This window comes from Aristolochia californica, unplaced genomic scaffold (genome assembly GCF_029961685.1).
Source record: "Aristolochia californica isolate CCGP_79_NKW_82.1479 unplaced genomic scaffold, dmAriCali1.0.hap1 SCAF_10, whole genome shotgun sequence".
NCBI classification, from domain to species: Eukaryota; Viridiplantae; Streptophyta; class Magnoliopsida; order Piperales; family Aristolochiaceae; genus Aristolochia; species Aristolochia californica.
Window position 1 is genome coordinate 27,543,023 of NW_027181771.1, and position 23,008 is coordinate 27,566,030.

At 36.7% G+C, this 23,008-nt stretch overlaps 1 protein-coding gene across 3 annotated transcripts; it reads left to right on the top strand.

Moving 5' to 3' along the window:
• The first annotated feature begins 3,767 nt into the window (after nt 1-3,767).
• LOC137941723 (serine/arginine-rich SC35-like splicing factor SCL30) lies at nt 3,768-7,947 on the top strand. Of its 3 annotated transcripts, none has more exons than XM_068787266.1 (9): nt 3,802-3,924; nt 5,031-5,192; nt 5,309-5,386; nt 6,422-6,586; nt 6,675-6,712; nt 6,906-6,984; nt 7,103-7,279; nt 7,418-7,561; nt 7,664-7,947. In XM_068787266.1, the coding sequence occupies exons 2-8, from the start codon at nt 5,038-5,040 to the stop codon at nt 7,551-7,553; spliced, it is 828 nt and encodes a 275-aa protein (XP_068643367.1). In that variant the 5' UTR covers nt 3,802-3,924; nt 5,031-5,037; the 3' UTR covers nt 7,554-7,561; nt 7,664-7,947. The 3 variants fall into 3 exon arrangements, with proteins under 3 accessions (XP_068643385.1, XP_068643367.1, XP_068643377.1); XM_068787276.1 differs by having other exon boundaries at nt 3,861-3,905; XM_068787284.1 differs by lacking the exon at nt 7,664-7,947 and having other exon boundaries at nt 3,768-3,924; nt 7,103-7,312; nt 7,418-7,499.
• Nucleotides 7,948-23,008: the final 15,061 nt, after the last annotated feature.

A 23,008-nucleotide genomic window follows, 5' to 3' on the forward strand; every position in this document is an offset into this window, starting at 1 on the left:
ATTTTTCTCAAGTTACTTAGTGTGAATATGCATGCAATTAATGATGCTAATCGAGTATCCGGTGCTTGATACAAGACAAATACCTAAGCAGTAGATATCACTATTTAATTCAACTTGGATATAGGCTACAAAATTTTAACTTGTAATAGATTAGATGACATCAAGGATACTAACACGTAGCTAACCTTATATTTAAAATCATATATACTTGATAGATACAACTAACCTTATGTTTAAACCAATCAACAAAGTCTTCTTCATGTCGTTGGTCTCGATTGGTTGTACCCTCTCTTTGCAAAAAAATCTTTTTATTTATTGTTTAACATAAGTACTAAATAATTAGAAGGACAATCTCATAATGAAACTTACAGGAAAAAATCTATAAATACTTAAAAGAGATAATCTTCAATATCATTGTAGGTTTTTAGTACAACTCACAATTTGTTTTATGCAACAACAAGTTAGGAATCAATTTAGTTCTTCCACTCAGCTCATGGGTCGTGTGCATAAAAACTAATATTTTGTCTTTGGGGTAATCAACATTTCTATCATAAGTCTAATCCATTTGGTTAAATCTTATTTCAGGTTTATTGTCAATATATCCCTCGATGATGCTCTAATTTATCATCAAACTTCCTATCTATTTGCCACTTATCGTCCATGGGTAAAAAATGTTGATGATCCATATAGCATTCTTGTCCTCCATATTTCAACCTCACAACTTATGTTTGGTTCATACATGTTGATCATGCCAACTTTCCTTTATACTACAACCAGAAAATGACTCGTAAGCAGATATTCATTTATGGTATAAAAAAGTGTAACATACATCGTAAAAATTTCTCATTTATACGCTTCAAAAGTCTACACTTCCACTTTTCAAAACTTTGTCAACTCATCTACAAATAGTTGAAAATAGGCATCGATATTTTTGTTTGGAATCTTTGGCCCTAAAATAAGTTCATCATAAAATAATAATCTTCCATACATTTTATATGGGGGCAAAATTATACGAAATCAATTCTACTAACCATATGCTATAAGACATACTCATATTGTCAATTAGGTTGAAACCATCACTTGCAAGGCCTAAACATATATCCATGAGTTCGCAACATACCACTAAGTACTTTTATCAAATTCATGCCAAAGTTTTAAATCAGTCTTATGTATCATCATATAGGTTACATCTACACACACTTCGACAGGTCACTTCATATCCTCAGTTGTTTCTTTTGATGTAAAAAGTCGTTGAAGTTGTGGCTTTAGTGGGAAATAGTATAAAACTTTGTAAGAGACCGACTTGCATTTGTTTCTTGATTGTACATACCTCAGTTTATTACATTGTAGGCACTTGCCTTCCTTATCATATTCCTTCCAAAATAAGACAATCATTTTTACATGCATGTTTATAGTCATAATGGAATCCCAACTTTGGATAAAAGAGTTTTAGCCACGTAATAGAAGCAAGGTCATTACTCGTCGGGTTTCATAAGAAAGTGTAAATATTTTAATTTGTCTTATTACTCATCCTGCATGTTGTCTTGATATGAAGCAAGCGAATAAGAAACTTCATCGTAGAAAAACTCTGACAACTAAGATATAACTCCCTATCGTCATCCATGAATAGGTAAATAAATTTTGTAACCCCATTTATTTCAACTTGAATATTTGGTATGACTACTACACCATGGTTGACTATCATTGAGAAAGGTTTGTTAAACTTATACATCATGGATGAGATCATGGATTCCATCATGCATACTACTTTCACTTTCTATTCAATGATAGGCCTAAGCTATAGAATGTCAACATTGATGAGTTCCCTCATAGCTATCAATCTGTTACTCGTGAAATATCCATTAGGTATAACTCAATAATATTCCATGAAATGTCCATTAGGTATAACTCAATAATATTCCAAGAAATGTCCATTAGGTATAAATGGTCCTCTATTTGGCATCCTGAAAATCCTTATTAGCATACAATTTGCAATGATAATCTATATTATTACCTGAACCTACGACAATGTTTTGGTATGCCATTCGTATAAAACCCACAACCTCTTTCTTATATTCTTCCCTCAAGAGCTTATTGCGAACAATCTTCGTCCAACTCTTGACCATTTTCTACTTAACACTAATATGTTTCACACATAAATTAGACACTGATAAAAACTTCCATATAAATACTTTGAAATTCCTAATTTTAGATGGGAGAAGTCCTAAACTATTGCTCCTAGATCACAACTTCTTTATTCTCTTGAATTTGTAACTCCATTTCACTCATTCCGAACTTGAAATTATTTACTATTGTATAGTTACAATTTAAAACACTTGTCATTTTAGAAAAATAGCATGACTTTATGTGCAATTCCTCAATTTATCTTATCTTGTAGCATTAAGGATAGTTTGGTTAATATGTATGTTAAATACTATAAACACTAATAAAATTAAATGACCTACAAGGAACCTTAAGTGAGGGGGTTCATCTCCTTGAATGGGCTCTCTTCTTTCTCTTCCTTTTTTTTTTTCTTTCTAATTCTTACTTCTTCTCTTTCTTTTTTTATTTGCTCAATTTATTGTTCTTACATAACAAAGCTTCAACTTAATTAATATAATGGTTCATTATTCAAAGTTTCATGGTATCAAAGCAGGACAGTTGGGAGAAGCATTTGGTGTTTTTGTTTTTTCAATTTGAAACCCTATTGAATTTCATTCAGAGTAGAGAAGTCGAGTAAGCTATTAAACTCATTTTGGTTAGTTCAATTGAAGTTTCTTTTTACTTGTGGGGAGTACATGATCTAGTGCAAGGGAGGAGCTTGCTTTTACCAAACTCTACAACTCATACATAATGATTCTTGAGGAGAGAATCAGTTGTTAATTTTGTAAGTTATGGATCACGTGGAAGAGATCATGTTGTTACCTGCTATCACATCGCAAAGTTGCCATATATGAGAGGTTAAAATGATGGTAGAGAGTCCACTGTAGTCTCATGTGTTTCAGGTTGATTGAGTTCTTATACAAGAGAAAGACAAGAATTTAGTCTTCATGCAAATCTATTATTTTACGTGGAAAAGTTTTAACATTGTGTTTATGTAGAAGAGTTTGAATATGAATTAAAAGCTCATCTTAGTTTACGAGAGTTATTGCTCTTGAAAGATTTTACCAGACTCCTGTTAAAAAAACACTAATAACATATCTTGTAATTAAGAGGTTGAGTAGCATACCTTATAATTACTAAGGATTTTAAGTTTTGTTAATCTTTGTTAGGTATTAGGGTTTCTACCCAACTCTATAAATAATATCTCTAGAGGAGCTAAACTCATACTGAGGAACCTCTCTTTTTTTTGCCTAAGTCTGTCCTTCATCTCACAAGAGCATCTCTCTTCCCTCTCTTCTTCTCTTTTTCTCTCTTCCTATTCTCTTTAACCCTATACTTCTCAAGTTTGAATTCCTTCCCGTAATATACTCTTTTAAAATAGTTGTAATTAATCAACAATTCCTTTCCGAAAGGAACTACTTTAAGGAAGCCAAACGCAACATTAGATTCGGATTTGAGTGGAATCGTTAACTTCTCGACACGTGGCAGGTGTATTAAGTATGACACTATTTCACATGGAGATCGCTCTTGCCCTTTTGTAAAGAAACCCCCTGCGCCCGTGAGTCAACCTTTTTAACTCGATTAGCGGCTAAATCCCTTGCTGGGACCAACAATGTACAAGAATGATCTGTACCGTTGACTATTTTTAAGCGGATGGCGCTCGATCAGTGATCTAGTTCGTGCGTCGGGGCTTTCGTTATAATCGATAATTCGATATAGAGACTTCGTGTTTGTGTCCCTGTTGAGGGGTTTCGGTCGAAGTTGATTGAGATAGCTTCTTGCCCTACGTTGATAATCCGCAGGTTGCAGCCTTTATCAGAGGTAGAGACGATACGGTGCAAAATTTCCTCCATTTTTTTTTGTGTGCTCTGAATCTTTAATGCTTGAATAGCTCTTCCGTCTCGACTACTTGTTTTGGGTGTTCCAGACTTTCAGGACCTCTCCTTGATCTGTATTCGTTATTTCGGGTGATTTGTAGCGTTTTTATTTTTTTTCTTTGGTACCTTATGGTACTACGATTTTGGTCTGCAGATGGGTGGCTTAGGGTTTTCTAAGTTCGCCTGTACTTTAGGTGGCTTTTTTAGGGCAGGTACTTTTTAGTTCCTTTTTTGTTCAATGGAGAGTCTGGTGGACTGGTGGTATACGGGATTTTAGTTTTAATGGCTCTTTAAGCTTTCCTTGGTTATCGTAACTCAACGATTGGATGAATGGTTTTTGAAGAGTGGTTCTGGGGTCGCATAACCCTAATCGTTTTTCTCTTCGAAGCTGGTTTGTGAAAACTAGAATGACCTATGAATTTCACATGCCTTAACCGTTTGGCTTTTTGGTTTTCTCTTTTCTAGTGGAAATTTAGTAGTGGCTGAATCCAAGCCAGAGCTGGAACTTATTGCTTATAAGCTGCAAATGCTAAATAGTCTGCGTCACTTGATTACAAAATTTGTTATGTTTATCTGTTATAGTTTGTAGTTGGTGGAAGAAAATGTGTTCATGTCACAGAATATGCCTGTGACCTCTCCTTGGAACTGCATAGGTTTCTGCTGCTAGAACAATGTAATCTGATTATTTTACGCTCAATTATCCAATGAAGGTCATGTACAAACTGACTGCCTGCAAGTTGGTAATCCAGAAACCTCCTGTTGCTGTGATTCCTGATGGTGGACTTAGAATTGTTTTTGTTTTTCATATGAGAAAAATGTTATCTTCTAGTAACAAGTTTTGGCACACTAAATTAGGGCTAACCATCTGTAAGATCATGACTGGAGAAACTGATTTGGTGATATTCATTACAGCCCTTCTGATCATGATGTCTCTTAATCCTTTTGATCTGCTTTCATTTTTAGTTGGTCTGTTTTAATTGGTAATTGGTTTTGCTAGTTTCAGCATGCTAAACAAAGCTGATGTTTATCTTATGCATTTGCTTTATTCAGTTGTACCATGAGGAGGTATAGCCCACCCTACTACAGCCCTCCTAGGAGGGGTTGCGGTGGCAGAGCAAGAAGTCCCCCGAGAAGAGGTTACGGTGGATATGGAGGGCGTAAGGAGCAGAATCACGGCAGTCTTTTGGTTCGCAATGTTCCCTTGAATTGCAGGTAGTCTTGTGTTGAATTGACGAGTGCTGTTTTACTTTGTATTCTGACCTTTTCTTCAGCTTTCCTTTGCTCATTGATCAGGATATATTTTTTTGCATTGTCTTTAATGTTTGCAGGCCAGAGGACCTGAGAGTCCCATTTGAAAGGTTTGGACCAGTAAGAGATGTTTATCTACCTAAAGACTATTACTCTGGGTGAGCTTAGGAAATGCAGTATTTTTTTCTTTTACTTATTTTATTTCAATGTTTTGGATGGATTTTACTTCTTTCATGATTCTAGTGTTTGTTATTTTTTATACTTTCTAAATCATTCAGAACAAAAAAATATCTTATTATTGTTGCAGCTTAATTTCCTGAGATATTTTTTATATTTTCAAACAAAGTCGGGCAACCAGTTTCTGAGGGACTTGAGAGAATAATTCATGTTCTCTAATACTTGATAAATATTTTCTTTTGTCTGTCAATTTCATCATATTGGAGATAATCCTTCCTCCATCAATGAATATTTTTTCTCCCTTCTTTGTCTTGCTTTTGTTCGGACTTGTATCAGGTGCAGAATACTGGTGCTTTTTAGCAAGAGGCTTGCTCTTTGCTATTACATCCATTGGTTGTTTTCTCTGGTTGTTAGTTACTTTTTCAACTGGTTCTCAGGCAGTGTCTTGGTTTGAAGTTAAAACAAGCCTTTCTTTTTGCATTGCCTAACAATTTACTTGGCCCAAGGCTGTACTTATGTTCTATATGGAAGAAGTTATGAAGAGAAATTATATAAATTCACCTCAAATAGAAGTTTGATGTGGAGAAGATAGAAGTTGACCCTTGAATTGTTTCATTATTTACAAGAATGTGAAGAAGTTGGCATTGAAGTGCTTCATTTATTTTCAAGAATGAGAAGATTGGAGCAACGTTGATTTCAAGTGCTTCATGTATTTACAAGATTGTGAAGATTTTGAAGTTTCATACATTTTTTCAAGTTCCTTCCTACTGATTGTAGAAGAAAGGTCAGCCGCTAAAGCTTATAAGACTGGTAGGTGCATTTTATATTATGTTTGCACTCCTTGCGCAAGTACTCTAAACCTGGTGTCATATTCAGATTACAAATATCCAGGGGCATACATTTGATTGCCATGTAGTATGCTATTTTGGTTTCTGAACCTCTGTTAGCTATATTTCAGGTGGTTGTACCTTTTGATTTAAATTTTGGCACGAAGTTTTGATTCTCCTCCTATGCAGGGAGCCTCGAGGGTTTGCATTTGTTCAGTTTGTTGATGCTTATGATGCTTCTGAGGCTCAATATCACATGAATGGTCAACTCTTTGGTGGAAGGGAGATAACTGTGGTCGTCGCTGCAGAGACCAGAAAAAGACCGGAGGAAATGCGTACTAGGTCTAGTACAAGGTCTGTACAGTTATTTCCTTCTTTCTAATTTTTAATTTTGCAACATTTGGCATGTATACATTTCTGTTGTTGTGTCATCTTTGTACAGAGGACCTGGCAATGGAGCAAGACGATCATCATATTATGGTGAGCCTTGCTGAATTGTTTGAACACAATATTGTGTTTCTTTTTCTGTTTTTGAGCTGGAATTATATTCCAATAGTTGTTTAAATATTTTCTATATCTTAGTTATTAGACATACTCTTGAGTTCATGCCTAAGATAAAATGGGTTCTCCCTTAACCGTCTTGTTTCTTATTAATTTTTGGATGAATATCCAGGTCATTCACGCTCTCGTTCTGTTTCTCGTTCACGCTCTCCTCGGTACCCTTCACGTTCTAGAGCTCGATACCGGTCAAGGTTTGCTCTTTAAAGTTTCTAGATTCCTTGTGTATCTGGCAAATTTGGGATGAGATTAATCAATTGTTTTCATTGATGAATCAGCAGTGATTTTACATGTTATGAATGTGATCCCCAGATCCTACTCTCCTGCTCCTCGGAGGCCTGAGTACTCCCCGTCCCCTGAGAGAAGGCATGCTAGATCTCCACGTGATCGCTCTACTGTACGAGATGAGGACCACCGTGTTCGTAACAGATCTTATTCCCCTGATTATGAGGGTGGTAACCGTGATGAAGCTGGCAATGGCTACATCGAGTAAGTTCCCATGCTCCGTGTGCCCATATGAATGTGAGCTTTCTTCTGTTGAAAATTTATTTCCGAATTGATGTTAACTGAAAATTTTGCTTCTCAAATTCATCACATTTATTGCTCTTTATGGTCCTTGTTGTGCAGGAGAGGTTCTTATGACCGCAAAGAGGAGGGACGAGCCCATTGGAAATCTTCTCCAGGTCGTGCATCAGCAGGGTCGCCTCCTGGATCACGTTCTAGGTCAGCTGATTTATCTCCCAGGAGACGTGGTAGTAGATGATAAATAAGGTAATTTTTCTTTTTTGTTTCTGTTCAAAGCTGCTCACAGTCTTTGGCAAAAATAAATAAATAATGATATATTAACTGGAATTTATATTACGTTTCTTGCAGTTGGAGACTGTCCTTTAATGAGTAGGGATTTCTGCACAGGGACAGTTGTAAGAAAGAAGAACGGAGGCATGAGATTTACCTGCTGTGAGTTAACTCCGTGATAGATTCTGACAGAAAAGCTGGAATAGGGTTTCTTTGTTGTTTCATCATTCGTAGCCTAAATCATGTTTGATAGACTGAACTGCTCTATTGAAGTGCAGTTATCTCTGTATGGTTTCAGAATATATCATTCCTTGTGAGAATTTGCAGTTTGATCGTGGTAGAAGACAAGGTTTTTTTCCGAATATATCAATATTTGGATTCCTCTGGTAAGGTTAATATCAATGTTAGCTACTTGTAGGATGTTCTTCATTAACTATTACACAGGCAGGTGTGGTTAAAACTGGGGCATTTGGGTTGGGTAGCTTAAGATGTGTTAGTGTACATGGAAATTATGAGAAGAATTACATGTGGGACCCACTCTTAGCCCACCCTCCCCTTAAAAAAACAGCTGCCTGAGCAACCTAACAGTGAGGCCGCTTGATTGCTATGTGGGTGATCCTTCTTGTCGTATATAAGAGTAATTTGGTTTTTCAACCTAACAGCTAGAAGCCTAAATATTTTCAAGAGTTGGAGATGGAAACCCGTAACATGGAAATCCTCATCGAACAAGAAGATAAAGGAAATACTCCTATTGATGACCCTGAAGAAAAGGTTAAGTCGCAATGAAAGAATACTCAAAACCTCCCTCAAACGATTCATCTACAGAATCTCATGCAACTAGTGTCACCAAACCAACCAAAATTGCGGATAGACCCAAGAACAATGGCAACCAAAAAGAAGTCAATGGAGATAGAAGTCAGAAATTCTTACATTAAAAGAAAGACAAACAAAATCTTATCTCTTCCCTAAGTCCAATGTACCTATGATGTTGGAACTAAAAGGTATAAAAGATGTTGGGAAGACTAATGATTCGAATTATTGTAAATTTCATCGAGTAATTGGACATCCCATACAAAGATGATTTGTATTGAAAGACAACATCCTGGAATTGGCAACACAGATGTATCATTATCTATCTTGAAGATGTGTCGGTTGCTTTAATTTTTTTGTTTGCCAAGGTGCCGAAAAAGAGTTACGAATAAAATGATGCTAACCAAAAGCTCAGATTATTGAGAAGTGAGTCTCTTCTTATTCAAGTTCAAATTATTTGATGTATTAATCCTTAGAATTGAATAGGAAGTTCCCACCTTTATACAAGCTGAAATTCCAAGAACATCTCTTTCAAGGAGAGATGTGGATGTAGGATGGACACTAGTGATGAGAAAAAAGAGGGTTACAAGGAAGCAATTGCATCAAAGTCCCACAAAGTAAGGCAACCACCAAGAAGCGTTGAAAAATAAAGATACAACGGATAAAAGCGTTGTGAAAATGAGACAATAACACCACCTTGAACAAAAAGAGAAGCATATGCATAGAAGAAGAATCACACTTGCAGACTATATGTGTGGATAGTTCATGATGCAAGACCAGTATTCATAACCTCATATTAACAACCATCTTTGGATGAAGTAAACCAACAAAGTAACTTATCTATCTAGATTTTATAGGTTCTGAATGAAACTTTCACAAATTTACACAAAAAAATGAAAAATATACTCCCACATTGGTTAGAAGTGGGGAAGATCTTGGATATATAAGTGTGAACACTATCTCTATTGATATGATGTCTTTTGGGGGTAAAGCTCAAGAGCAAATCCATGAGGGCTTAGGCCCAAATTGGACAATATCATACCAATGTGGAGATAAGTGGTGTCCATAGTCCTTATAACTGGTATCAGAGCTGAGGTTTGGGTCTGAGGGAAAATGATGGCTGGAGACGAAGTGAAGGTATCGGGGATCGAGAAGTTCGATGACAAAGACTTTGGATTTTGGAGGAAGCAGATAGAGGACTACCTCCATGGGAGGAAACTCCATCTTCCACTATTGGGGAAGAAACCAGAAAAAATGGAGGAAGACAATTGGAATCAGTTGGATCAACAGGTTTTGGGGATTATTCGGCTAACCCTGTCGAGATCCATTGCACACAACGTCAGTATGGTGAAGACGAATGTGGGTCTCATAGAGACTTTGTCAGGTATGTACGAAAAACCTTCAACGAATAACAAAGTTTATTTTATGAAAAAGTTATTCAATTTGAAGATGGTAGAAGGTACATCTGTTGCATAACATCTAAATACTTTTAATACTATCACAAATCAATTGTCATCTGTTGAAATTAAATTTGACGATGAGATACATGCACTGATACTATTGGCTTCGTTGCCAAATAGTTGGGAAGCCATGAGAATGGTTGTGAGTAATTCTGCTGGTAAATCAAAGTTGAAATATGATGATATTCATGATTTGATTTTGGCTGAGGAGGTGCGCAGGAGAGATTCAGGCGAGACCCCGGGTTCGAGTTCAGCATTGAATGTTGATTATCGGGGGAGATCACATGACAGGAACTCAAACAGAAACAAATCAAAATCAAAGTACAGGGGCAAGAGCAAGTCAAGGCCTGGCCAGCAGGCAACTTGCTGGAATTGTTGCAAAGCTGGTCACTTAAGGAAAAACTGTAGAAACCCTAAGAAGACTGAGAGTGATAGTGCTAATGTAGTAACTGAAGAAGTACATGACGCACTATTGCTTGCAGTTCATAATCCAGTTGATGACTGGATACTTGATTCAGGGGCTTCCTTCCATACATCTTACCTTCGGGAGATAATGCAAAACTATGTTGCAGGTGACTTTGGAAAGGTGTATCTGGCTGATGGAGAGGCTTTGAACGTAGTGGGGATGGGAGACATTGACATTGCACTCCCTAACAAGAACAAATGGACCTTACAAAAGGTCAGGCACATTCCTGAGTTGAAGAAGAACCTCATTTTTGTTGGGCAGCTTGATGACTATGGCCATTCAGTGGTGTTCTCAAATAACACCTGGAAGGTCACCAAAGGGGTATTGGTACTGGCTCGGGGTAAGAAAATCGGTACCCTCTATTCAACTACTGGTTTGATTAACACTATTGCTACTACTGTTTCAGAAAGCAAAGCAGATTTATGGCATTGCAGGCTTGGTCATATAGTCAGAGGGGCATGACAGAACTGTTGTCTAGAGGCAAGTTACCAGAACTAAAATCAGTTGATCTCAGTATGTGTGAGAGTTACATTATGGGGAAACAGAAGAAGGTCAGTTTCTTGAAAAGTGGTAGAACACTGAAGAAAGGAAAACTGGACCTTATGCACACAGATGTGTGGGGACCTTCCCTAGTGGCATCCCTTGGAGGTTCTTGTTACTATGTCACGTTCATTGATGATCATAGTAGGAAGGTATGGGTTTATTTTTTGAAGCATAAATCTGAGGTATTCAATGTGTTCAAAATTTGGAAGGCCATGGTTGAAACAAAGACAGGCTTAAAACTGAAATGTGTGAGGTCTAATAATAGCGGTGAGTATATTGATGGCGGGTTCAAGGAATATTGTGCAACTCAAGGTATCAGAATGGAGAAGACCATTCCTGGGACACCGCAACAAAATGGAGTTGCTAAACGTATGAGCAGAACCATCAATGAGCGTGCTAGAAGCATGAGGTTGCACGCTGGATTACCACCTACTTTCTGGGCAGATGCAGTTAGTATTGTAGTTTACTTGAGCAATAGCGTCAAAGAGGTCAAATTTTCTCTTCTTAAACTTTTTGGTTGTCTTTCTTATGTTCTTGTTGATTTTGATGCTCGTAGTAAACTTGAGGCCAAGTCAAAGAAATGTTATTTCATTGACTATGGAGACAAGGCATTTGGCTATCGTTTCTGGGATGATCAGGGTTGGAAGATTATAAGAAGAAGGAATGTGATTTTCAATGAGAAGATTGTATACAAGGACAAGTCCAGTACAATTGCTGAAATAGCTCCTCAGGAGTCCGAGTTCGTGAGATTGGATGACCTACCAGAGGCCATAGTGCAGTGCAGAGATGCGAGTGACGGGGAGAGTAGTTCCAGTGCCCCCACTCCTATTATTCCACAGTCAGATCCAGAGTCGTCCACTCCTATTGTTGCAGTTCGTAGGTCAGTCAGGACTATTCGACCTCCACAGCGTTTCTCACCTATTTTGAATTATATTATGTTGATCGATAGTGGAGAACCGCAAAGCTACGAAGAAACCTTGCAAGATGAAAATTCTAGCAAGTAGCAGCTGGCAATGAAGGATGAGATGGATTCCCTTTTAGAGAATCAGACATGGGAGTTGACAGAACTTCCACCAGGGAAGAAGGCATTGCACAACAAGTGGGTGTACTGGGTGAAAACTGAGCATGATGGCAGTAAGAGGTACAAGGATAGACTTGTTGTAAAGGGCTTTTAGCAGAAGCAGGGTATTGATTACTCTGAGATTTTCTCTCTTGTGGTGAAGATCACAACCATCAGGTTAGTACTGTCCATGTTTGCTACTGAAGATTTATTTCTTGAGCAGTTAGATGTGAAAACAACTTTTCTTCATGGAGACCTTGAAGAAGACATCTACATGCACCAACATGAGGGGTTTGCAATACAGGGAAAAGAAGGTTTAGTTTGCAAACTGAAGAAGAGCTTGTATGGCCTGAAGCAAGCTCTGAGACAGTGGTACAAGAAATTTGACAGTTTTATATCCAGTGCAAGTTACATCAGATTTCAGGCAGATCACTATTGCTATGTCAGGTATTTTGACAATTCTTACATCATTCTGTTACTGTATGTGGATGACATGTTTATTGCAGGGGCTAGTATTGATGAGATCAATAATCTGAAGAAGCAGATGTCAGAGCACTTTGCAATGAAGGATTTGGGAGCTACGAATCAAATCCTTGGTATGAGAATTGTCAGAGACAGAGCCAGAGGCACGTTGAGACTCTTGCAGGCTGAGTATATGAAAAAGTACTCAGCAGGTTCAATATGGATAAGGCCAAACCAGTTGGCACACCCTTGGTCAGTCACTTCAGACTCAGCAAGGATCAGTCACCTAAGTCAGAGGAGGAACTAGATTACATGAGTAAGGTTCCTTATAACTCAACCATTGGTTCACTTATGTATGCTATGGTTTGTACTTGACTGGATATTGCCCATGTAGTGGGAGTTGTGAGTAGATATATGAGTAACCCAGGAAAACAACATTGGGAAATTGTGAAGTGGATTCTGAGGTACTTAAAAGGCTCCTCAGATATGTGCTATTGTTTTTCAAGAAAGAGCTTAGAGGTGAGGGGCTATGTTGATGCTGATCTAGCTGGAGATATTGATAGCAGAAAAAGTACCACATGGTTTGTTTACACTTTGGGTGGTACTGCAGTTTCATGGGGCTTAAATCTATAGAAAACAGTTTCTTTGTCTACCACAGAAGCTGAGTACATTGCTATTAGAAGCTGCAAAGGAGATGATCTGGCTATAGGGCTTCTTGGAGGAATTAGGCACTCTCTACAGCGATAGTCAAAGTGCCATATTCCTTGCCAAGAACCCAACACTTCATTCCAGGACAAAGCACATTCACATCAGTTATCATTTTATACGATCATTGTTAGATGATGGATAATTGGTACTTGAGAAAATTTGTGGAAGTAAGAACCATGTTGATATGTTGACAAAGGGTGTTACACTTGAGAAACTGAAGTTGTGCGCAACTTCAGTTGGTCTTCTAACATGAAGACAAGAGCAGTGAGTTGCAAAGGGAGTGGAAAATCCGAGTTGGGAGAGAGTGAACGGATGGATAATTGTTTGAGGGGAGGCTCGGTGGTCCTTTGTTGGAGGGTATACGACCAAAGTCCCACATCGGATAGAAGTGGGGAGGATCTTGGATATATAAGTACGGACACTATCTCCATTGGTATGAGGCTTTTTGGGGTAAAGCCCGAGAGTAAATCCATGAGGGTTTAGGCCCAAAGTGGATAATATCATTCCAATGTCAAGATAGGTTGTGTCCATAGTCCTTACAAATGGTATCAGAGCTATGCCCCAGAGTTAGCTATGGTGGATGAATCCTCTGAATGCAGAACGAAGGTGGTGGGCCTCGAATTAGATAGCAAAGGGATTCGTGGATGTGATCCATTGGATAGGTGGTGTGCTATGGATTTTTCATGGATGTGTCTTGGTCCCAACACGGTGAAGAGAAGTTGATTTGGATAGAGCATGCTCTCGAGACAGGTGGTACTCCATGTAAGGCGTGTGCTTCCAACGCATTGGAGTGGAAAATCTGGGTTGGTAGAGAGTGGACGGATGGATGATTGTTTGAGGAGAGGCTCGATGGTCCTTTGTTCGAGGGGATGATTGTTGGGTATACGACCAAAAGTCCCACATTGGTTAGAAGTGGGGAGGATCTTGGATATATAAGTGTGGACACTATCTCTATTGGTATGAGGCCTTTTAGGGGTAAAACCCAAGAGTAAATCCATGAGGGCTTAGGCCCAAAGTGGACAATATCATACCAATGTGGAGATAAGTGGTATCTATAGTCCTTACAGGATGGACACTAGTGATGAGAAAAAAGAGGGTTACAAGGAAGCAATTTTATAAAGTCCCACAAAGTAAGGCAACCCCCTCTTGGGAAGTCACCTAAGCCAACATTTTCATCTAACGACTATGATCAACTTCATCCCCATAATTATAGTATTCTAATAATTTTTTAAAAGATTGTACTTACTTGGCTCTACACATGTTGTTAAATTGGGTCTAAGGCCTATCCCAAAATGACTAGCCACTTAGGAAACCTTTTTTGCCAACTAATAAACTCAAGATTTTTTATCTCACGAATCCATGTGGGATTATTCCTTAACATTCCCCCTCACATGTAGGCTCGTAGATAATTTGGGCAGGATGCCCACATAAGAGTACTTGTTATGATACCATGTTAAATTGGATCTAAGGCCTATCCAAAAATGACTAGCCACTTAGGAAACCTTTTCTATCAACTAATAAACTCAAGATCTTTGATCTCACTAATCCATGTGGGACTAATCCTTAACACTCCCTCATGTGTATGCAGGTGGATAATTTGGGTGGAGGCCTTCATGTGTAGGTACGTGGATAATTTGGGTGGAATACCCACATACGAGTACTTGCTTTGATATTAATCCAGTCTATATGAGTGTTTGGCTAAATTTATCAAACCATGCACGAGGAGATTATTTTAGACCATAAAGGGATTTCATCAATCGACAAATTGACTCCCCCTCAACTACAAATCCAGGTGGATGTTGCATATAAATTTCTTCCTTTATCTCCCCATTGAGAAAAAAAAATTCCCATCAAACTTATAGACAAGCCAGGAAGAATTAGCATCAAGAGATAATAAAATACGTACCGAGTTCATTTTGGCCACCAGAGAGAATGTTTCTTCATAATCGATCCCATAACACTACGTATAGCCTTTGGCAAAGAGGCAGGCCTTAAGGCGAGCAACAGGCCCATCCAAATTGTTTTTAACTGTAAAGACCCACTTATAGCCAATAGGTTTTTTTCCTGATGGAAGATGAACTAGAGCCCATGTTTGATTCTCATAGAGTGCTTGCATTTCTTCATCCATTGCTGCCTTCCACCCTGGATGTTTCAGAGCCTCCTGATAGGACCATGGGACTAAGATGGAGGAGATAGACGCAAGAAATTGACAACATGAAGAAGATAAACGATGTCGAGACACAAAATTGGATATGGGGTAAGAAGAAGAGGGCCTAGTGCAAGTTTTGGGTTCTTTTCTTAAGGCAATGGGTAGAGTATCATATTGTGGTAAAAAAAGAACAAGAGAAGATGGACTTACTTCGATGGGACCGTAAAGTCTGCAGATGTAGTGTCAACCAGTGCTTCAGGGGGTTGAACAGTTTTTGTAGTACGGGGCACAACCGGTCGAGGAGAAGCTGGTATAGAAGAGAGACCTGGAGGAACATTGTCAGAGTAATATGAAGAGTCTTCAAAAAAAGTTACATCCCTGGACACAAGTAACCTTTGGAGAGTGAGATTGTAGCAAATATAACATTTCTACGTGCGAGAGTATCCTAATAAGATACACTTGATAGATTTTGGATCAAGTTTACTATGTTTTTAGGGAGGTAACATGAACAAAGCATGTACAACCAAAGACTTTCAAGGGAGGCAAAAAATAATCACCATGTGGAAACAATAAGAAATATGGAGATTTATGACCGAGAACGGAAGAGGGTAGCCTATTTATAAGAAAGAATGCATTAAGGATGGTATGTGGCCAATAAAAGTATAGGACTTTCATGGTATACAATAAGTTGCGAGCTACCTCAACAAGGTGACGGTTCTTCTGCTCTGCTACATTTTTTTTTTGGGGGGGGGGGGGGGGGGGGGGTAGGCACAAGATGTTTGATGGATAATGTCATTCTCTTGACAAAAATAGTCAAGATCTCTGGAAGTATATTCTTTGGCATTATCAGACCTAAGTACTTTGATTTTCTAACCTAATTGAGTGACAACCATAGCATGAAAGGATTTAAATATGGATTGTATTTCATATGACTCTTTAAAAATAAATAGCCATGTGGTACGAGTAAAATCATCAATAAAGGTAATAAAGTACTTAACTCGGGAAATGTTTGAGATGCTCAATGGTCCACATACATTTATGTGGATCAATAAAAAAGGAGTAACACTTTTAAGTTCTGGACGAGGTGAGTAGGTGATCCTCTGGTGGTTGCTTAGTTGACATACTTCACCATTTAAATTTGACATATCCTTAAAGGTAAGGGAAAAAATGAAGCGATTGTGTGGATGGATGTCCTAATCGATTGTGCCATAGACTTGTCTCAGTTTCCTTGGTTGAGATGGCACTTATTTGAGGCACATCCAGGTAGTAGAGTTTGTACTTACTTGGCTCCACACATGTTGTTAAATTATATCTAAGGCCTATCTCAAAATGACTAATCACTTAGGAAACCTCTTTTGCCAACTAATAAACTCAAAATCTTTGATATCACTAATACATGTGAGAATATTCCTTAACCCATGTCATTGTGTACGCACAAGTGTATGTGCATATGCGTGTGGAAGCCAAAGTCATGTGCGAGACCACACGCACATATGTACATGGGTGTCTCACGTGCATGGACGCTTGTGTCTCACACGTGATCGAGCAAGGGGAAGTGTTTTTGTATTTAAGTTTCAAAGTCCCTATTTCTTTTAGGGACTACACTCTAAGAAAAACGACAAGTGCGCACATGACTTTCATGCATGAACATGTTTTAAAATTTTGAAAAACGTTCAACATATGATACATCTAAAAAAGTTGTACCAAATTTTATAGTAAATATAAAATAAAAGTATAGTTGTCATTGTAGAGGTCTCTCATCTTTGATGCTCGTAAGGAAGATTATGATGTTCATTTAATGGTGTCTTGAGTTATTATCTCAACATTTCAAACGAGGGAATGATAGAAGAATCATCTTTTATGTATCCCATAATAGTCAACTTGGATTTGGCCTTAGGCAATCAGGTTGCAAGACCAACGCCCCCCCTCCCTCATGTCATCTCTACACTTGAGTTGAATTAGTGAATTCATTGCTGCAAAATGTCTTGAGCAAAGTCAATTCAGTTTTTGAGGCTCTTTGGAAAATCTGTCTCTACTCATCCATGTTGAATTTTCAACTCGTCTCAAAACCATGCCTCTCTCGTGTCCTTGCATACCCCACCTCGTCCGCTTTGGATTTGCTGCGAGCCCATGAAGCATCCGCCAGTACGTCAATGCTTTATTAGCCCCCACACGACCCATACCATACGTTATGCTTCACCACAAATCTATAAAATTTATTTTAGAAATAAATTAAATTATGTGGCTACCCTAAAGTTTAAGGTTAGTAGGTTTCTAAGCTGATATTACGATATGATAATTTAATATGCAATATTGATTATGAAAAAAATAAAACTAATTATTGATTACATATACATAATAAATTAAGTTTGATTAAAATTGATTAATTAATTAATACATATAGTTTTTACAATTTATAGTAATATACATAGTATGAAATATTTTACTATGAAGTTATTATTATAGGAAGCATTTGAACACGCATAGGCTACCCAAATGAACCAAAACATTATTGACCTAGGTTGACTCAAGTCCTAATTTTGATGCTAATAAAATTTAAGCTAGTGAGTTGATATTGTAAATTAAGCATTTCGGGATAAAGAAATATGCATTACCTTCAAGAGACTCATACACAAGGTCTATGAGAAATTTTAAAGAGCAAATATGGAAGAGTCTTACATAACTCAAGCCCTAGAACAGTCAGAAGTCTCACAACGTAAGAATTAATATAGAGGAGTTTTATAGGAGTCTCATAGAAAAGTCTCAGTTAAAGGTATTTTAGTTATGTTAGTTTTCTATATGTGTTCAGTTGTTTAATTGTTGTAGGACTTATCTTTTAGTGTTTAACTTTGGGTGTAACTGGAATAAGGTTAGTTTGAATTGTAATTGAATTTTATTAATTTCTTCTATTATAAATAGAGGCTCATTGTACTCAAATTACATCAAGTCAGTGATGTTTTTATTTTTTCCAAAAATTCAACATGGTATAAGAGCGGGTTTTGTAAGTTGACTCGATCAACCAACAAAGATTGTTATCCTTTTCTGATCTATCATCTCTAGTAGTTTAGGTTCGTATTTTATCTTTTTTCATTCTTTTCCTGTCCCAATACCCGTTTTCTTCTTGGCATTTGCAACTCCATAATGACCTTTTCATATTACAAATTATATATTTAAAGAAATATCTTCAATTTTACTTTTGAATACAAAAAGAATTGTGGCAAGCGGAGTTTTCTTCAAAGAGAAATCAATATATAAAGCAACAAAGTTTAGACTACAAGAGAGGTTCGAGTAGCAGCAGAAAGCTTCAACTTTCTAGCCATTTTATACCATCAAGAATGAGAATTTATATAGAGAATTATATATATAAAAAAATATTTGTAAGTCTATTTTCTTACCTATCCAACCAATTCTCAATATGATTTTTCTAGTTTGAGTCTAGTTTCTTAAGAAACAAACCTTTTGTGATTATGTTATATATTTTTGGAGATATCTATATTAGAAGTACAAAAGGTTAGTTCTATGGAAAATCTCTATTTTTTTCCTATTTTCTCTCCTATTACCTGTCCATGCATTAACATGAATTGAGTTTCTTTTTCTCCTAAAATTTAATTTTTTAGCCAAATTTCTCTTCTAATTAAAGAATTTTAGTCAAACTTAATCACTCTATGATGTGTTTATTCATGGTATGCAATATCATGCTTCGATGTTGTTTTCAAGTCTTACGTTTTTGTTACTTTGTTGTGTATCTTACGTATAGTTAACTACAAAAAATTGAGGTCACCTAAAAAAAGATATATTTAGTCAAATTTATTTTGTTCTACCATTATAGTTTCATCTAGTCTTTTTTTAAAGGGTTACTATGGAAGTATGAATGTTGCATAGATGCCTCCTTTTGGTTAAAGTTGTTTTCTTCTAGTATTTTTTTAGTTTATCATCTTGTGTTTTTATCACTTCATAGCAATGCATAGACCTACATCTAGCTTGAGTCAAGACTTTTATTCTTTACCCAAAAGGTAATTTGTGTTTGAGCTACCCTTAAAAATTGAGTAGTCACTTTGTTGTATCCTAAAGTTGGGCTATTTTTTCGCCTTTAAAATTGAGCGGAGTGTGTTTCAGACTATGACCATTTTTTACTAGTCTATGGAGCTTTGTCGTATGACTAGGAGTGATTTTCTTCTCCCATATTGTGTCTTGTCCAAGCTCGGTCTCTATGTCCTTTTTATTCCCAACTTGAGGGAGAAAAGTAGAAGAAGAAGTACAAGAAAAATATATTTTGTTTAAAATATTGTGGTAATTTTTATGTGACCAAAATATATGAAGATTTTATTTTTAGCAAGAGAAAATTGAAGACCCAAAATCGTTTTCATTGCAAGTTGAAGTTATGAACTCCAACATGAGGGAGAGTATTGAAAAGAAAATATGGAAGAGTTTTATATGAGTCTCATAGTAAGAAGTTTCAAAGAGCAATAACTAATATGGTGGAGTCTTATAGATGTCTCACAGGAAGAGGTCCCATAGAAAAGTTTCAATTAAAGGTGTTTTAATTATGTTAGTCTTCTATTTATGTTCAGTTGTTCAATTGTTATAGGACTTATCTTTTAGTGTTTAACTTTGGGCCTAACTGGGATAAGGGAAGTTTAATAGTAACTGAATTCTACTAGTTTACTCTATTACAAATAGAGACTCATTGTATTCAAATTACATCAATTCAGTGAAGTTTTTCTCTTTTTCAGAAATTCAACATTGAAGAGCTGGTCAAATCAATACAAAAGACTTCAAGCTAAAGGAAGAACAAGTGCTCTTAAAGAAGCACCTACAAACAAATAAATATGAAGACTTGAAGATCTAAAGTCTAAATTTCATAAAAAAATAATTTAAAGAACTTTTGCTATGTAAAAGGATAGCCAACTAAATTACAATTCTTTAGTAAAAGTATGTTTTGGAGCATTAGAGTGTAAAATGTTTTATAAAACCGTGTTTTAAAATCTCATACAAATGTTTTGGAAATAGTTAATTCCTTATTTGGCCTTACCCATGCTTAGAGCCTAATTTCATACGTTGTTAAAACGTATGATTGAACATTGACTTGGACATATGATTGATCATCCAAAATGCTGCAAGACAGGAATTATAAAGTATGATTCATTATCATTTATATGCATGAACAATCATCCAGAATGTTACTATGTAGGTCTATAAAACATGATTATTCATTGGGTATAAAACATGATCTATCATTTGGATTTTCCTAACTTTGAAAAAGATCCAATCAATGGTTGATCGACTATTATGCCTCAAGGAATAAAAAATAATATAGTTGTTGGAGCCGAATGATCGATCGATGAAAATTTATAATTGATCATCTTTCCAAAGTAGCTTTTTCTACAATGGTAAAAATAACCCAAACTCATTCGAGAACATTGAATGAACCTTTGTTGCAATATCAAAGTCTTCCAATATTTTAGTGCCAAAAATGTTTTTTATCCTTTGCATGAGAAAAAACCTAAATCTGTCATATTTTTTAAATTCTCTACATATCTATTGGCATTCCTAGTTCCAACAAGCTCCACATACTTCATTGTTTGCTAAGGGGGGGTTAGTGCCCCAAAGTGGATTCTTGAAGATCAAGTCATGTCCAACATGAAGATCATGTCATGTCATGTACATGAAGATCAGGTAAGAATTTGTGTTAGTGTTGATGACTTCATGTGCACTGAAAAACAGTTTCCAGTGTTAGTGCCCCAACATGAGAAAAACATAAAAAACAAGAGAATTTCTAAACCTTTACAGTGTACTTAATTACAACATAATCCTTAAACCCCAAATTACGTAAAACAACCATTATTACTACACGAATAAGTTATTGAATGTATAATTAAATATACTAATATATTTATTAATTGAATTAGATATTTTATTGTACATTAATATGGTAATTACATGAGCCAATGAAATACGTATATGATTAATTACAAATAATAAATAAATAACATTATAAATAAAAAAACAAAAGTAATACATTAAGTTATTAATTTATTAATAACATATGATATATTTTAACCTAAAAATGAATAATTTAAGAGAAAAAATTGATCTAATCATAACTTTAACACACTATATATTTTTACATAATATATTTTATGTATTATTAATTAATAATATATTATCACAAAATTTAAAACCATTGGTTTAATTAACTATAACAATCGGATAATTATGCCAAAATAATTTATCAAATATTTATTTTAACAATATTTTAATTATAACTATTAAATCACTATTTTAATATAGTAATTGTAAAATAAAAATAATTATTTTATAAATAAAAATAATTATTTTATAAATAAAAATTATAAATTAATAATTTTTATGAAGATAGTTTAATTTTTCCTAACTTAGGAAAAATTAAACATCTTCGTCTTCCTCAGCAGCGAGCCAGCGGGGCGATGGCGACGGGGACGGCTAGGCAAAGGCAATGGCCGGCGACGGCGGCGGGCAATGCCGACAGAGGCGGCGCTCCGACGGTACACCGAGAGGGAGAAGAGAGGGAGGCCGAGAAGCTCTGCAAATGCTCGACCTCCCGTGCTCTGTGGGAATGAGAGAGGGCTGCGGAAATGAGAGAGGGAGCAGAGAATGAGAGAGGGCTGCGGGAATGGAGACGAGAGAGGGTTGCGGAGATGAGAGAGGGCTGCGGGAACGGAGATGAGAGAGGGAGCAGAGAAAGAGAGAGGGCTGCGGGAACGGAGACGAGAGAGGGCTGCAGGAACGGAGACGAGAGAGGGAGTAGAGAAAGAGAGAGGGCTACGGGAATGCAATGGCAAAGAGGGTGTGCGGCAGAGAGAGCCCCGAGAGACAGCCCCGCGCGAGAGTCATGTAGATGATTCTCAAAATCGGGCGGAAAGCACTTTCCACCCGTTACTCTTGAGACATGAACTCTTAATTCATGTATATTCATGTATATGACATGAATTTGGGCGCTCCCTAACGACATCAGGACATGACCTGCGTAATGCGCATGAAGATCATGTCCTGAGTCATGTGCACTAACCCCCCCTAAAGGATTGAAAGTTTAGATCTCACTAGGAGTTGGTTATCTCTTCGAAACAAAGGTGCAAGTTTCACCTGTTTTGTATTTTCACCTTCTTTTAAAAATGTTCTCAGGAACCTTGAGTCTAGAAAGGGAGAACCTAGAGCTAGAATCCAGTTATAGAAAATCTCTTGGGGAAAGATTGGGATAAGTATAATTGGGTATTATACTTGACTTTAATAGAGCAAGATAGTGAGTTTTTCGGAGTAAGGGTTATTGGGCAATGATTTCTACTACGAGAACAAGAAGAATAAAAAATATTTGCCTCTTTTGTGATTGTGTGCATGTGCTTTTAAGTTTTCCCTTTTTTTTATTTTGACTTCATCTTCAAGCACTTCATTTTTAATTTAATTCTCAATTTAGACCCTTGAGACACTACCTGGGCCAACACACACAAAATTAAATAGAAGTCTTTTACAAAGCACTGTAAATATCCTGTATTCTTCTTCATGGCAGTATGTCGGAGTTTAGCACATGAAACCTGCGGGCCAAGCCTAGCACTTCAGAGACAAGGTTAAACTAAATGGGCTGTAGCCATGAGTTTCCAGTTTGCCTATAGATTGGAAATTAATTTAAACTTGTGGAAGGAAGATAAGGTGCATGGAAGGATTAGAATGTTCTCATGTGAAAGATACAGTCTCTAATAAGACTGCTTTCCTTGAAAAGGAAAGAAAGCTA